Source organism: Bombus flavifrons, chromosome 17 (genome assembly GCF_040668555.2).
Source record: "Bombus flavifrons isolate JBK064 chromosome 17, iyBomFlav1_principal, whole genome shotgun sequence".
NCBI lineage: Eukaryota > Metazoa > Arthropoda > Insecta > Hymenoptera > Apidae > Bombus > Bombus flavifrons.
The window spans coordinates 4,089,570-4,104,140 of record NC_138458.1 but is presented as its reverse complement, the minus strand read 5'-3'; the positions used below and the strand labels follow the sequence as shown (position 1 = coordinate 4,104,140).

At 31.4% G+C, this 14,571-nt stretch overlaps 1 protein-coding gene and 1 long non-coding RNA gene across 3 annotated transcripts in view; one reads left to right on the top strand and one right to left on the bottom strand.

Annotated features, from left to right (window-relative positions):
- The first annotated feature begins 62 nt into the window (after positions 1-62).
- Positions 63-14,571, top strand: part of LOC138188855 (dynein beta chain, ciliary-like) — a 69,189-nt gene continuing 54,680 nt past the window's right edge. The window contains exons 1-5 of the mRNA XM_069130997.1: positions 63-2,949; positions 3,207-3,410; positions 3,985-4,176; positions 5,602-5,811; positions 6,079-6,353. Of these exons, the coding sequence (XP_068987098.1) occupies positions 3,255-3,410; positions 3,985-4,176; positions 5,602-5,811; positions 6,079-6,353 (833 nt within the window). The 5' untranslated portion in view covers positions 63-2,949; positions 3,207-3,254. The remainder of the gene's footprint in view (positions 2,950-3,206; positions 3,411-3,984; positions 4,177-5,601; positions 5,812-6,078; positions 6,354-14,571) is intronic.
- LOC138188753 (uncharacterized) lies at positions 10,401-13,292 on the bottom strand. 2 transcript variants are annotated; one of them, XR_011175645.1, is made up of 3 exons: positions 13,101-13,292; positions 12,646-13,005; positions 10,401-12,554 (listed from the first exon to the last, which is right to left on the bottom strand). It is a non-coding gene; the product is annotated as an uncharacterized LOC138188753 (long non-coding RNA). The 2 variants fall into 2 exon arrangements; XR_011175646.1 differs by having other exon boundaries at positions 12,651-13,005.

Below are 14,571 nucleotides of genomic sequence, written 5' to 3'. Positions count from 1 at the left end.
AATCTAAAAGATGTGTTTTCTCCTTTACATGTATTGTTTTCAATCAATATAACGTACAGGTTACATCAATTAAGTTAAACTTAATGGTTATGGTTTAAATTCAAATTCATCTAGTTACGAAACGAACTTTCTGTTCAAGCCAATAGCTTAAACAGCGTAGCCGGCAATGAACGAATTGACGCAAACCAAAGTCAAATCAAAGTGAAACGGAAAGCGTGGGAATATCTAGCGTCGAAAAGGTTCGTTCTACTTGCAAGAGTATTTTATATTGCCATTGTTTATTTTGTTAATAATTTTTTAACACATAAGGAGCTACGGTTGAAACCTTCTGAAGGTCACTCGGAACCTTGATAGTATCTGTGAAGGTCACTGGAGGTGGTTCTTTTAAGTAGCAGTTTTACCAAAATGTAAACATTTTTGTATTGTACAATACATGGAACAGGACACGTCTTACTAATTTCAATGATGTTAAGACATGTTAAGGTTAATGTCTTGGGTAATTTCACATATACATGAAAGTAATATTTCCAATAGGACAGGAGAACCTCAGTTATCTGAATTGGAGCATAAGGGTGTTCGGATAATATAATTACTTTCCTAATAATTCATCTTCAAAAAGATGTTCATTTTTGTTCCATGTATTTGAAAAAAGAACATAAACTATAACAAACAAAGCAGATAATGAAATGAAATAAGATGATCTCTGAAAGTTCATCATTGTTTTACATATTTAAATAAAGAATATAAATATCAATAATACCGATACAAATAACAGAATTAAATATGATTCGATTGGAGATTTATGGGCCCTAAAATAAATTGTACAACTTTTTTAGCAGATCTAATTTTGCAAATTTACGTTCCTCGTATGTCTCCGTCTTAACTGTGGTTTCTAAGGTCTCAAATACTTCAAAACATTAAGGAGCATCATCATTGCCATTATATTCGTGTCTCGATCCATTATTCGAAGCACACATAACATTAGTGTCACGGCCAATCGAAGAATACTCATCACATTGCAACCATTCCATCACGTCGACGTTGTCACACTCACCGGATCCTGGTATTGTATTCAATGCAGGAAGAGTTCCTTCTACATGTGTCGTATTATCTTCCGCTTCTTTCTGTATGGTGTCTTTAACGAAGTTCATTAACTTTTTCCATCCTCTTCTTAGTGTCACATATTTGGCGCCTAGCCAAGCATGCGCCGCCATACAACAGCAGCGATCCTTCAAATCTAACTGCTTGTGAGACTGTATCACCTTTTTCCCAGCAATATCGTTGATCGTTAAGAAAAATTCTTGCTGAGAATTGAACCGAATTAAGAACTAGCAATATTAAAATGTATCCACCTCGAAATCATTTGTCCAATTATTATTTGAACATTTTCCATTAGATAATAATATTAACAAAACCCAAATCCTAACTTCTGTGTATCTTATAATATTACAATGTAACGTATAATATTAGCTTATCTATCTATCACTAACTCTGCGTGTCAATACTTAGCTTATGTCGTCTGATCTATTAATTAATTTCATCGCAACATCCTTGTAAACGCGAATAATTTGTATTCACAAACTTTGAATAATGTGTACATAATTATTTTTATTCATACTAATATTCAACATTCATTTATTATAATACTTCAGTAATGTAAATAGATAGTTCTCAATCGCAATTAAATACGTTGTTGTAACGTGCTCTACGTGGCATATTTTTCCTCCTTTTTTAAATAATCCTTGGTAGAGTTTTGCCCCGTAGAACATTCGGCAGGTTCCTTCAGCTATTAAGGGTAGCTTGTGGGTGCTAACCCTATTGGGCTAGCACTATTACAAAAATGTATTTATAATTGACCTCGTTTCACTTGGTACTGTGACTTCTTTTTCAGTCTTCTAACGGTCCTGACAGTGTACAGTGTATTGGCCAGTGCGTTTCAGTGACTCATTGTTGCTGTTTTGTATTTATTGAACATCCGTTGAATTTCTTCCTTTACAGTGGGAACTTGAAGATCTCTGCGTAGTTCTTCACTATTATTGTACGTTACAGTATTATATATTACAGTCTATTATTCTACAAAGTACGATTGATTGCATGGCTTCCATTTTAGCAATATGGCTTTTAGCCACTGTGCCCCATAATTGGACGCCATATGACCATACTGGTTTTATTATGACTCTATAGATTAGTAGTCTGGTTTCTATACTAAGTTTCGAACGACGGTTGGTTAAACAGTACGTGTTTTTCCTTTTAATTCTTACTTGCTGTATTCTTTTGTGTAGCTGCTGTTTCCAAATTAATTTTGAGTCCGAATGGAGTCTCAGGTATTTGACCACTTTCGTTTTTGGCATTTCATTGTTGTGAAGTGTGATTTTTACAGTATCTTCATTCTGAAGGGTAATACGACTATGTTTATTATAATTGGCCTTTATTCTCTGCTCTACCAACTATTGTTTCAGTGCACCTACATGGCTTGGTGAGATCTTAACTGCTTTCTATGGATTTTCATGCATTGCTATTATTCCGGTATCATCTGTGGATATACAGGCTACAGTGTTTCGTGTTGCTGAAATGTCTGCTGTGTATAAAGTGTAAAATACTGGATCCAATACACTTCCTTGTGGTACTTCAGCGCTTATTACTTGCGTATCTGAGTTCAAATCTTTTATTCTTTTACGTAGGATATTCTGTTATTTGGGTAAGATTTTAATAGTTGACAAATTGCATCTGGCAAATGTGGTTTCTGGTTTTCAGCAAACCTTCGTACCAGACTTTGTTGAACGCTTCTGTTATGTCTAAAAATAGGCATGTGCAGTATTTATGGCTTTCCAGAGCTGTTACAATTTTGTTAATTAGCCTGTGCTCTTGTGGAATGTTTTTCTTTAGATTTTAACTGGCGACCTGGCATTAATTGTTTACTGCTGAAAATCTCCTTGATTCTGATTATAAGTACACGTTCTAGCGTGTTAGATAATATTGCGAGGAGGAAGATAGGACATTATGAGGAGGATTCGTGAATGTTTTTGCATATAAAATTTTATGCTCAATTGAGAAATTTAATTAGAAAAAGTTTTAGTTTATTTTTTTCTTAATCTCTCAGTTATGTTCCACTTTTGATGATATTCTACTTTGTGTTTATAATATATCTCATATTAATCTGTCGCATGTATCGATTATAATTTTATAATTATAATTTTTTATTACAGTCATTATTTGATACAGTACAAGATTATTTGAAACTAGAAAGAATAGAAATGTTTGGCTTAAAAGCGAAGTCACTACTTTCCATGATTAATAATATTTACGAAGAGTTTATTAAATTGTACCAACAATTTGGAGACGTGTCTTATGAAGTTTTAATGCCAGAAGAAAAACAATTCACTGCAGATTTAAATGAATTTTTCGCTTCGGTAAGCAATTTATTCACTAGACTCTTCGCTAGCTTCTGAATATTCTCTAGTTAAGTTTAATAACTTAAAAGCCATGTAGGCACATAATTTTATTGAACAAACAAGTTTTAATTTTATCAAGAAATATGCCATTTATGAATATTTTACAAGTAATGTTTAATAATACTAATAAATAGAGTGTCCAGTTGTGTATTATCAGTTGTGTCAATTATAATTTTGAAATTACAATCATTATTATCTATTACAATCATTATTTGATACAGTCGCATGTTATACTATTGCGTATAGTACAATAAGCAATAAAGAATTTCTTAAATTTATCTATTCAATGAAGTTTCAATTTTTTAAATAAGACATATAACAATATAATAAATTCTATCACAGGTTTTGATGTTCTTATTAAATATACGTATCATTTGTTTCAATATTTTTATATATTTTGTTTCATATTTTGTATATTACATTTATAATTACGTAGATTAGTACATAATTTAAGTATTTATTTTCTAAAATGTTTATTTACCTGTTACTTTACATGTTTACTAATCAATAAAAATTCTTCCTGAAATAAAAGATAGAGCAGTTTGATCGACGATTGGCAAGCATTTTCGACCAAGCATTTGCTGAATGTTACAACTTAGAGTCGTTCTTTAAGTTCGTTTGGATAATGGGCGTAATTGCCAACAGACCTATAATAATGGCCCAATTGTGGCACAATTATGAAGAAATAATTCAAAGAGTAGATCGACATTTCAGTGATCTTAAGGTAGGGCTGAATTATATATTATTATATTAAGAAATTAATTTTTACTTCTAATTAGTAAGAATAATACTTTGGCTTTAACAAAAATAGCTTGAAATTATTCGTATTTTGTATAGAAATGAACTGTAGTTTTTTATAAGGTAAAGCTTAAGCGTTCTTGGTAATAATTTTAATAATTTCTCATATGGGTATATTGTTATATGGTGATGTAAGGCTCATAATTTCACCATAACAGAAATTAAGAAATTTATTAATCAGATAATATAAGAATTTACATAAAGTTAGATGAACAGAAGAAACAACAATGAATGTGCAATTTTAAATTAAATTTTGAAACCGGTCATTTGACCGGGCCTGACAAGGTTGGTGTTAATATGTTAATATGGTGTAATATAAAATAATACATGTTAGAAAATATTTTTACGATTTTAAAAAATGTATTAAGTGAGAGAGAGAGAGAGAGAGAGAGAGAGAGAGAGAAAGAGAGAGAGAGAATGCAACGATAACAATAAAAGCGAAATCTCGTTTTAAGAAAGATATCAATGAACTAACATATATTACCATATTTCTCAGTCTGCCATGCGATTATATTGCTGTATAAAATTACATAAAATTATATGCAGAGAAAATTAGAAAGAAAATATTACAAATAGAATATAACAATACTTTACATGTGAAAGTTATTATTTTTGTTATTACTGTCTTAAAAATTTGTGTAAGTGTTTCTGAATCGGTGAAAATTTGAGAAAAAAGATTGTCATAAGATTGGCCTTGAACTTGAAGTTTAAGGCTAAATGCTTTTTTATTGCACCGCATCCTAGGCACAATGAGGACCAAAAATCTTCAAGAAACCTTTGCAACTGAACCGTTCTCTTGAAAAAAGAATGTTAAAATTTAGTTAATTTTACCATTACCAGACTCACTTTTCTACATTCCATTCAAGTTTCTTCTTGAAATTATTTAAGAAGACTTTAGACGATGAAAACTGCACTTAACGCGACTCGATAACGATTTTTCATCCACATACTCATCCAAGCAAAACGATAACAAATAAACGAAATAAAAATATAATTATATACGTTGCACTATTCTCCAGTGACATTGCAAAGAAACAATTAGGGTAATTACAAGTCCGTAAGTATTCGTTCGTGACTAAAAAATTGTTTATCAGCGATAGTTTTGTTATTTTGCCTGTGCGTTATTAAACATTATTGATACGAAGAAATCATTAACTATGGTTAATGGGCAGTGATAGGAACTAAGCACGTGGGCAGAATGGTATAAAGTTAAATCGGTTATAAATTAGAATTCATTTGCTACAGAGTGGCAATTTTTTATAGGAAATAAACAATTGCGTCATGCAAATGGGTTAATATCTTATAAGAAATATTACGAGTTGCTAATTATAACAAACATTTTGTCTTGTAGGTGTTATTCGACAGGAATTTTAATTCCGGAAAAGACAACGAGCTTTCGACACTGAATACGTATTTACCTGTAGTGAGTGCATCCCTGTGTTTTTTAATGAGACTTCGTAAGAGAACTCTTCTCCCAATTGAGTGCATGAAATTAATTGACCATCCTTTAATTAATGACAAAATGGAAAACGTACTCAAAGACAAATACGAAGAACTTGAGGTAATATGCGATAAAATAATAATAAATGTTAATATATATTTAAGTACGTTTAAAGCTTGCATTGAACTTGATCAATCTCTTCTTACAATACTGTTTCTTCTTATTTGATTTTGTCATGGATAGAATATTTCCTTATGTGTTTCTCTAAGATCTTCTTTTCATTGATTTACAATAATTTGTAATTGATCAGAATATACAATAAATAACGAAGGTACAGTATATTTATCATATCGATAATATTATATTGATTATATTTATCTCTTCAAGGCTATTATTGACGAAAAGGAAAAAGAAATATTTACCGCCTGGGCGGAGAAATTGCCAGAAATTTGGGAAACTCACTTAACGAAAACTCTTTTAAACGTTAGAGAGGATCAACTGCTGGAAACGAATTTCGACTTTGCTTTAAAAACTGCCTTGAGAGAGATTCGTTATATGATAATTGCGAAGATTCCCGATCTTCCTCAAGAAGCCATAGATTTTTATAATAGATCACAATTCTTCTTCATCAGCACTTACAATCTCAATCTGATAGTGAATTGGTAAGTCATGTTTTTATTTTTATAGATATATAGATATAGAAAAGAAGGAAGATATCTCAATTTGAGGTGTATATTTTCTTTCTCTTTTTTTCCTATACAGTTCATTCATAATGTATACGTCACAGAAAAGTAAAATGTTCCCTTTTATTGAAGAGACATTTGGAAATCATTTTGGTATTTGCATAATACTATTAGGTCAGTGACAGTGAGAGAATTTACAATTAGGGGCCACAACTGTGACGGCCAAAATCAAAACAGCCATGGAATAATAATTATTTTTTCGACTGAAATGTTTTTGGTTGCGAATAATGATTATAAATTACCGAAAAGTATTTTTTATTCTCGATTACCATTACCGACGAGGGAAATTTATTTCGGTAGATCGTAACAGTTATCGGTGAGAAAAATTGCATTTCCATTGCACACAGTAGTTATCGAAGAAGAAAATATCGTTTTGGTTTTTGGTTTCGATTAAGTTCTCGGCTTCAAAGTTTCTGTTTCATCACTACAAATAGTACAGTTTTCGTTAGTACAAATTACTAACAACCATAACAACCATAATAAATTGTAACAGAGCGAGTTTCGAAGAAACTTTTCATTCGATAGAAAATTATATTTATCAACCTTCTTATTTACAATCAAAATCATAGATTGAATTTCAGTTTGACAAACATAAATTTCTTGACGTTTTCGTGTAGATTGTTTTTTCTTTTAGTTCCTTCCAGACCAACAAAAATACCGTTTTAGTGCGGATACGGTGAATTGTCTCAGTGAAGTGCAAAACAACGCTTTACAGCGTTATAAGCAACTAAAATATAATTTCTGGCATCAATAACTATTATTAGCGATAAAATTTGCCCTAATCGATAAAGGCCTGTTAAATATTATTATGACGAAACAACATCCTTTAAAAGTTGTGCACAAGTCTTGAAATGTAATAGAACAAAAAGAAAAAGAAACAAAAGGCAGCATCGCGACAATATAAAAGTAAATATATATGAGATTTATACTTTCATTTATTTATTTATCATTTATCATTTACAATAGACGGATATCTTTCAATAAAATAGCTTATTATAGAGTCTTTGATTCTGAACGTGTACTGAAAACACACGTGTAGTTGGTTGATACATGCAATAATAAAATAATAAATATATATATATATATAATAATATAAAGTATATTTTATGTTATTCTATTATATTATTATTATTATATTATTATATTTATATTATATTATTCATTTTTATTGTATTATTATTTCATATTATTATATATGTGTATATATAGTATAAATATAATATAAATATATATATGCATATATGCAAGTGCAAGAAACTACCAGATTCAAATTCTAAATATAACTTTCCTGGTATTCTCTTGGTACACTGTAATAGCTTGAAACCTACGTGGTTGAAACCTATTGAATTTACCAAATTATTTGTTAATTAAATATTTCTATATTTATTTTACAGACTAATTTTATCCAAAATTTTGATATCGCTAATAGCAGGTACTTTGTATAACTAATTGTCTAAACACCACTAATATGTATTAGTGTTGGTGTGGTCATACTAGTGATAGTAGTGATGGCTATGGTACTGCTGTTACATGTTTGTCATATATATTTTTCAATGCATTTCCTCGTATTTTCTTTTTCGTTCTTTATCTACAATTTTTATATCTTCATGCAAATCTGATCAATTTTCATACATTAGGTTGTTGTAAAAGTTTTGTTGAAAATGACAACGTGAGTTCTCGCTCGCCATCTATATGCTGACGGCTAGTTACAAAAAGGAGTAACTAGAAGATATTACTAGACACGGACGATAGACCAGATCGATAGCTTTAAGACTTCCTTTTCGCTGATTCGTTCGTGTCCCTTCCACTTGTGTGCAATAAAAGTTTTTCGGCTCCGAGAAGTGTGGTGTTTTTTCATCCAAATAATAAAGTAATAACTAACGTGATCCTACCTCTAAATATAGATATAACAACAAGTTTCTTTCGTTTTATAAGGAAATAATAGATGCACGATATTTTGTGTTTTATGTTATTTTATTGAATTATGTATTTCGCAGTAATAAAACAAAATACATCATACATAATTCTATAAAATAATATAAAACAAAAAATGTTGTGCATCTATCATTTCCTCATAAAACGAAAGAAGCTTTTGAGACAATCTAATAGATAATTTCACATACATCTAGAAAGTAGGCCTGCACTATCTTAAAATAGTTACATTTCAATACTTTCTTTACACTTTACATGCTCTGTGTTTCGTTATCCATTACCTTACCTTACCTTAGCTTTCTACATATTTCTTGTCTCCTAATGTTCGAGATTTCGCCTCGTCTGAATCCCTTTGTTTATGTTTGACGACTAGGTTTTCATGAAACACTGTTGCTTTATCGTTTTGTCACGCTGATATTTATCTTGTTTGATATATTGAAATTCATATACAGGCTAGTCTAGAAATCAGCATTTCTCACGCACATATTTTCATATTTTTCTTTTTCATTAATCCTTTTTGCAGGACAGAGAGGGGTAGCTACTGATGACGCGGAAAATGTATTTTCCATTGCACCTACGTTTAGGACGTTCATTAAGATCCCGAAAGTAGATATCACGACAAATGTTACGTAACGTAACGCGACATCGTAGCGAACTAGTCGTATGTATGCAATAGATACGAGATTTTTGTAATGTAGAAGAGGCGATTGTTGACAAACCCGTTGCACAACCAGGAAAGAAAGTCTTGTATTATGCGAACGAATAATTTTCCCATAATTTGGTCATTTCTGATAAACTTGGTTGTGTGCAGAAAATAATTATTATAACAAATACAGTACAACCCGGTATAACTTCGGGACACACGCTGATTGATTCTTGTCAGAAAATTAATTATCTGATCGATGCCGAATGTCACGACGACTTTTCTACGCGTTTTTGATGCGCCTTCTTCTTGTAACAACGGGGTGGTAACCAATCAAATGGCTGCGACATGTTCGATTTTCTTGCGAGGTCGTGTTATTCTTCCAGGTCAGATAATCTCAGCGACTTGTATCGTCACAATATGGTTACAGCATACTCTTCGGAGATATCGGGCTTATGCCACATCCATCGCTATTGGGTGTGAAATGAACTAAAAATCTTAAATTGCTCATGTCCTCTTCGTAGATCCTAAAGTTGCAGATCAAAAAATATTTACAGAGTTTAATTTTAATATTTTACAAAATACGAAATATTGAAGAAATTACGAAAATATTTATAAAATTTGCAAACCTTGCCGAGGAGCACCCTATGTGGTTCATTAAATTCTTAATAACGTGTTAATATCCCTACACCTTTTTCAATCTTAAAATTACGCTTTGACAGCAACCTGATGTAAATGTGAAACTGTTATTAATTCGATAATACTTGAAATGTAATAATAATTTACGAGCGTATCACTGAATCGCGCTTAAACAACTTGTTTACATCCATACGTGTAATATTACGTCGTTTTCATTCATCATCATTTGTTTTTCATCATTAGTGAAGAGAAGAATTAAGAATGAACTTACATCACTTTCAAAAGAAATGTTTATACAATTTCATTTATTAATGAAATTTCAATCGATTAGAATTTCAAGCATTTGAAGATTCGAATTGTAAATTGTTTACAAATAAGAAGGTCGCGAGAAGTGTACATAAATTCGTGCTTCCTCAAATTTTTCCAAAAAAGAACTTATACCAATTCTACGATATTAGTGAAAGGCATCCTTATTAATACTGCTATAGCTGTTAATATTGTTTTATTATTATAATTTATTGTATATTATTTTTTATTATATAATAACGTAGTTGTTAACATTGCTATAGTGGTTCATATTGTTTTATTATTATAGTTTAATATATAATAAAAAAATAATATATAACAAACTATAATAATAAAACAATATGAACCACTATAGCAATGTTAACAACTACGTTATTATATAATTTATTTTATAATTTCGTCAACTGTATCAATATTAACAACTACATTAATATATAATAAAAAAATAATATATAACAATGTAGTTGTTAATATTGATACAGTTGACGAAATAAAAAAAAAATCAAAACGGTGGTAAATTATAGAAACAATAAAGAACAAAGAAATAAAAGCTCATAGTATCCCATTGATTAACAATTTATATAACCAGCACATCCAGAGAACACTTCAGAGAGATCATCCGGTAGATCTGATAGAAAGATAGAATTCGCCTGTAGACGTTTTCCCAATGGAGAAATCGTCTACGTGATATTCAATTGAATACTAAACGTAAGAATTTGTCTAATGTCCACGTAGACAAATTGCAAAGAATTTTGGAGTTGAAAAGAGGAAGAAATTGGAACGATCACAACATAATTTTTCCAGTAATACATATGTAGAAACAACCAAATATTTGAATTAATTTCTTGTTCATCGTTGCCGTAACATCAATATTCTTCATCTTTATGTAATCATCAGAAGAATCGCATTCCGTTGGCGTCTTATGCTTGCTGTTGCAATCACATTTACTTATTGCCTGGTTATTCGGAATATTATCGGTTACTTTCACGGATTGTAAGCAGGTCTCGTTCCTCGTGTAACTAAGCATTTAGAAGGAGATGTAATTTATCATTAAATTTGCACAACTGAATGGGATCAAATAAAGAAGAACTTTCATTTTGCGTTGCTGCGCAATAAACACTATTGTAACATCAGTTCCTAACCAGGTAGCTGTTTTTTACGAATATACTCGTCATGAAGAAATGGTACAACATTTTGTGCTATGATGAGCACTGTTAGTAATAAAATTAAAAAATAAAACAGTCGTTTCGTTACAGTTTAATTTTATATTATTACAGTCACACATGCTCTGTCTTTGATGAATATACTCCTCATCGCTTACTCTTTGCGTTAAATTTTAGGTACGCACTCTTCAAAGTTTTCAAAATGCTCGCAACAGCTAACCAGTCAATTGTTAAATTTTTACCGTGATCTTATAGTTCGGCTTGAATTCTTTGAATTTTATTGAAATCAAATGTTACGTTTCCCAACATTTTTTCACAATCTAATTTTGAAATTGCCAGGCAAGACCATAGACAATGTAGATTAATACCGTCCGCTGGTTCTCTGCTTGAAATTATGTGCGTGTTATTGTTAGAATACATGTAAATATATCTTCTTCGTTTACATATATTACGTTTATTATTAATATATATTATATATATAGTTTGTATATATATATATATAAATACATTTATATTTGTTATGTTTATATTATTCTTTTCTTATATTCACTTGTAAATCATGCTCCTACGATTTTACCGGAGAAGCAGGAAATACCCTGTATAATTATATATCATATATATTATTGTATTATTATAATATTTAATATTTAATATTATGTTATGATTTATATTGCAGTATATAATATATAATATACAATAATATAATATAATATACATTATATATCATATTTTATTAATATATAATATATTATATTATAATATAATAGGATATAATACATATTATAATATAATATACATCATATATAACTCATATTTGTAATATGTATTATATTATAATATAATACGCCTAATTTTAGATACAATTTGCTATATGCCCCCAAATACAATTCCACGATGTGAAAACGTGACCAAACGTTGACCGCGTTGGAGATAATTTGTCTTCCATACGTGACTGTCGCATAATCGATTGTAAAACGATTCGTGCGTGGGCAGACGTGTATCGCACAGTTTATCGTAGGGTGTTAGGTAATCCTATGGAAAGACAGCTTTCTTGTTGAGAAGTTCGAAGTCGCTTTCTGGAAGACCGCGATATTTTGTACGATACGCAATTTACTCTTTTCCAAATACGATAGGAATTTCTCAAGACTCGAGTTTAGGAATTTGAGACAGTCGATGAAACGAAACTTCACCCATTCTTTTCTCCTACCACGCGTGACTGTAATGTGTTTCACGAAAAAAATGTGCGTCTCTTTAGTGAGCGCTAACAGTTACCTTACCCTCGAACGTGTTGGCGAGCTTCTTAATGACGAAACATACGTTATAAATGGACAAATTGTGGAATACAACGGGTATGACGATCGGAGTTCCATAATCTAAATTACAATATCTCTTTTTCTTCTTTTTATGAACGCCTTATGGAATTTATACAATTTGCACCTGCAAATAGCATACATTAGTAATCGTACATCGTTTCGAGAATTTCTTAACCTTATTATTATCATTATTATATATATTATCATTTTCTAACCTTACCAGCCCCGGAATCAAAATTGAATTAAAAATCATACATTTATTGTTATTTCTTTTGATCATCTAACTTTATGTGAATTCTTATATCATCCGACTAATCAATTTCTCCATTTTTAACACCAGGTTTACGTGACGCGACATTTTAACGCATTTCGAAGTTCACGAGAAAAATTAGCCGTTTATATTTTTCTTCTACCATTTCTGCTGGCTATCTTCCGTTTAACAAGACAGATATATACCGAAATTCATTTCCTTCGAAACTTTCTAGTTTCGAAGCTTGCTACATATGTGGTATATTTTATTATATTAGAATATATTTTATCATACCACATTCGACGCAATCGGAATGTCTGTAAACCTAAAAAATAATACAAGAATTATTATATAAGAATTATTAAGAATACAAGAATTTACATAAAGTTAAACGATCAAAAGAAATAATAACGAATATACAATTTTTAAATAAACTTTGAAACCGGTTATTTCACCAGGCCTGCTAAGTTTAGTGTTAATATTCCAGCTGTTGGATTACACGATTTATCGCACGAATTACTACTCATTATCACACAAGCGATTACACGAATGACGTGTATGACATCATGTCAAATGTAATTGTAAAATGTAAAACGTAAAACGACAATGATCGCGAACCTTTACATCGTCTGTTTACAACAGTTTTTCACGCTTGTGACACCAGATGGCGCGATTGAAGTCAGTCCATTGTTCTTTCGTAAGACGATTTACTGAGTCGATCCTATAAGTTTCCTAGTTGATTAATCTGACGCTAGGGGAAGTCATTGCCCCTAGTGCCACCCTTCCTGCTATTCGCAGCCCGAGGGGGGTTCAATTAACCCTCCGCCGCGTTACCCTACAAGGGTAAGAGTTTTTCTCTCTCTCTCCCTCTCTGCTCGCTCCTTTGCGAGCATAACTTGCTTGCAGAAGGAACGGATAGCCTTGTAAAAAAAAACCGGTAAGTGCCGCCGAAAGGCACTCCTTTCATACTACAAAAGTTTTTTTTTTTTACGTGGAGGAAATCTTTATAGATACCTTCTCGTTACACCCTGTGACGCGGGGCGGGGGACACAGGGTGGCAGCAGAAGGTAGTGCCGGATTCTTACCTGCTAAAACCTCCACAGTGATTCAGATTACCGTAATCAACTGCGAGTGATCGCGTCGGCCCTGGGAAGGTTGTTGTTGTTGTTGTCTCCATCCTTTGCAGATATATCCACCAGGGCGAGGATTCGAACTCGTGACGCGTCGTTTTCAGTTCGGGACCTCAACGAGCGTAGCTGGCTGCTTTTTTTTTTTAATGATGTTTATTTAACCCAAGATACAATTTTAATTACATTTTGGTATTCATAATAAACTGTGAATTTTGGTAATGGTGAGCGTAGCTGGCTGCCCCACATCAAAAATTGACCTACATCGCTTTCAAGTATACTCAACCGCTTTACTACTCAAATTCTTATTCAGCTTCGTATTAAACATTTATTACCGTGTAAAGACAGTTGAAATACGTAATATAAAGGTGATTAAAAAAAATTAGAATTGTGTGAGCAATTGTAACAAGCCAAGATATTGAATATCAAAATGAAAAAGTTTTTGTATGAAAAATTATCGTAAATCGATGAATTACGCGATAAAATACAGGAAAGAGTCACAAAGTTAGGGGCAAATGTTATGAACACCGAAATAGGCTTAAAGATATGAGAATTCCATAGCATATGGCAATAGCAACTGCGTCCACTTAGAGCATCACCGATATTTCTAGAATTCAGGGAAAATATTGTTTATGAAAGTTACCGAGAATTGTGGTAATCGTAGAATTCCAGTAATAAGTTCTTTTCTTGGCGATGAGCGTATGGAATACTTCTTGTTCAATTAATTTTTTTAAATAGCATATTATACATTTTTATTTTCAGTA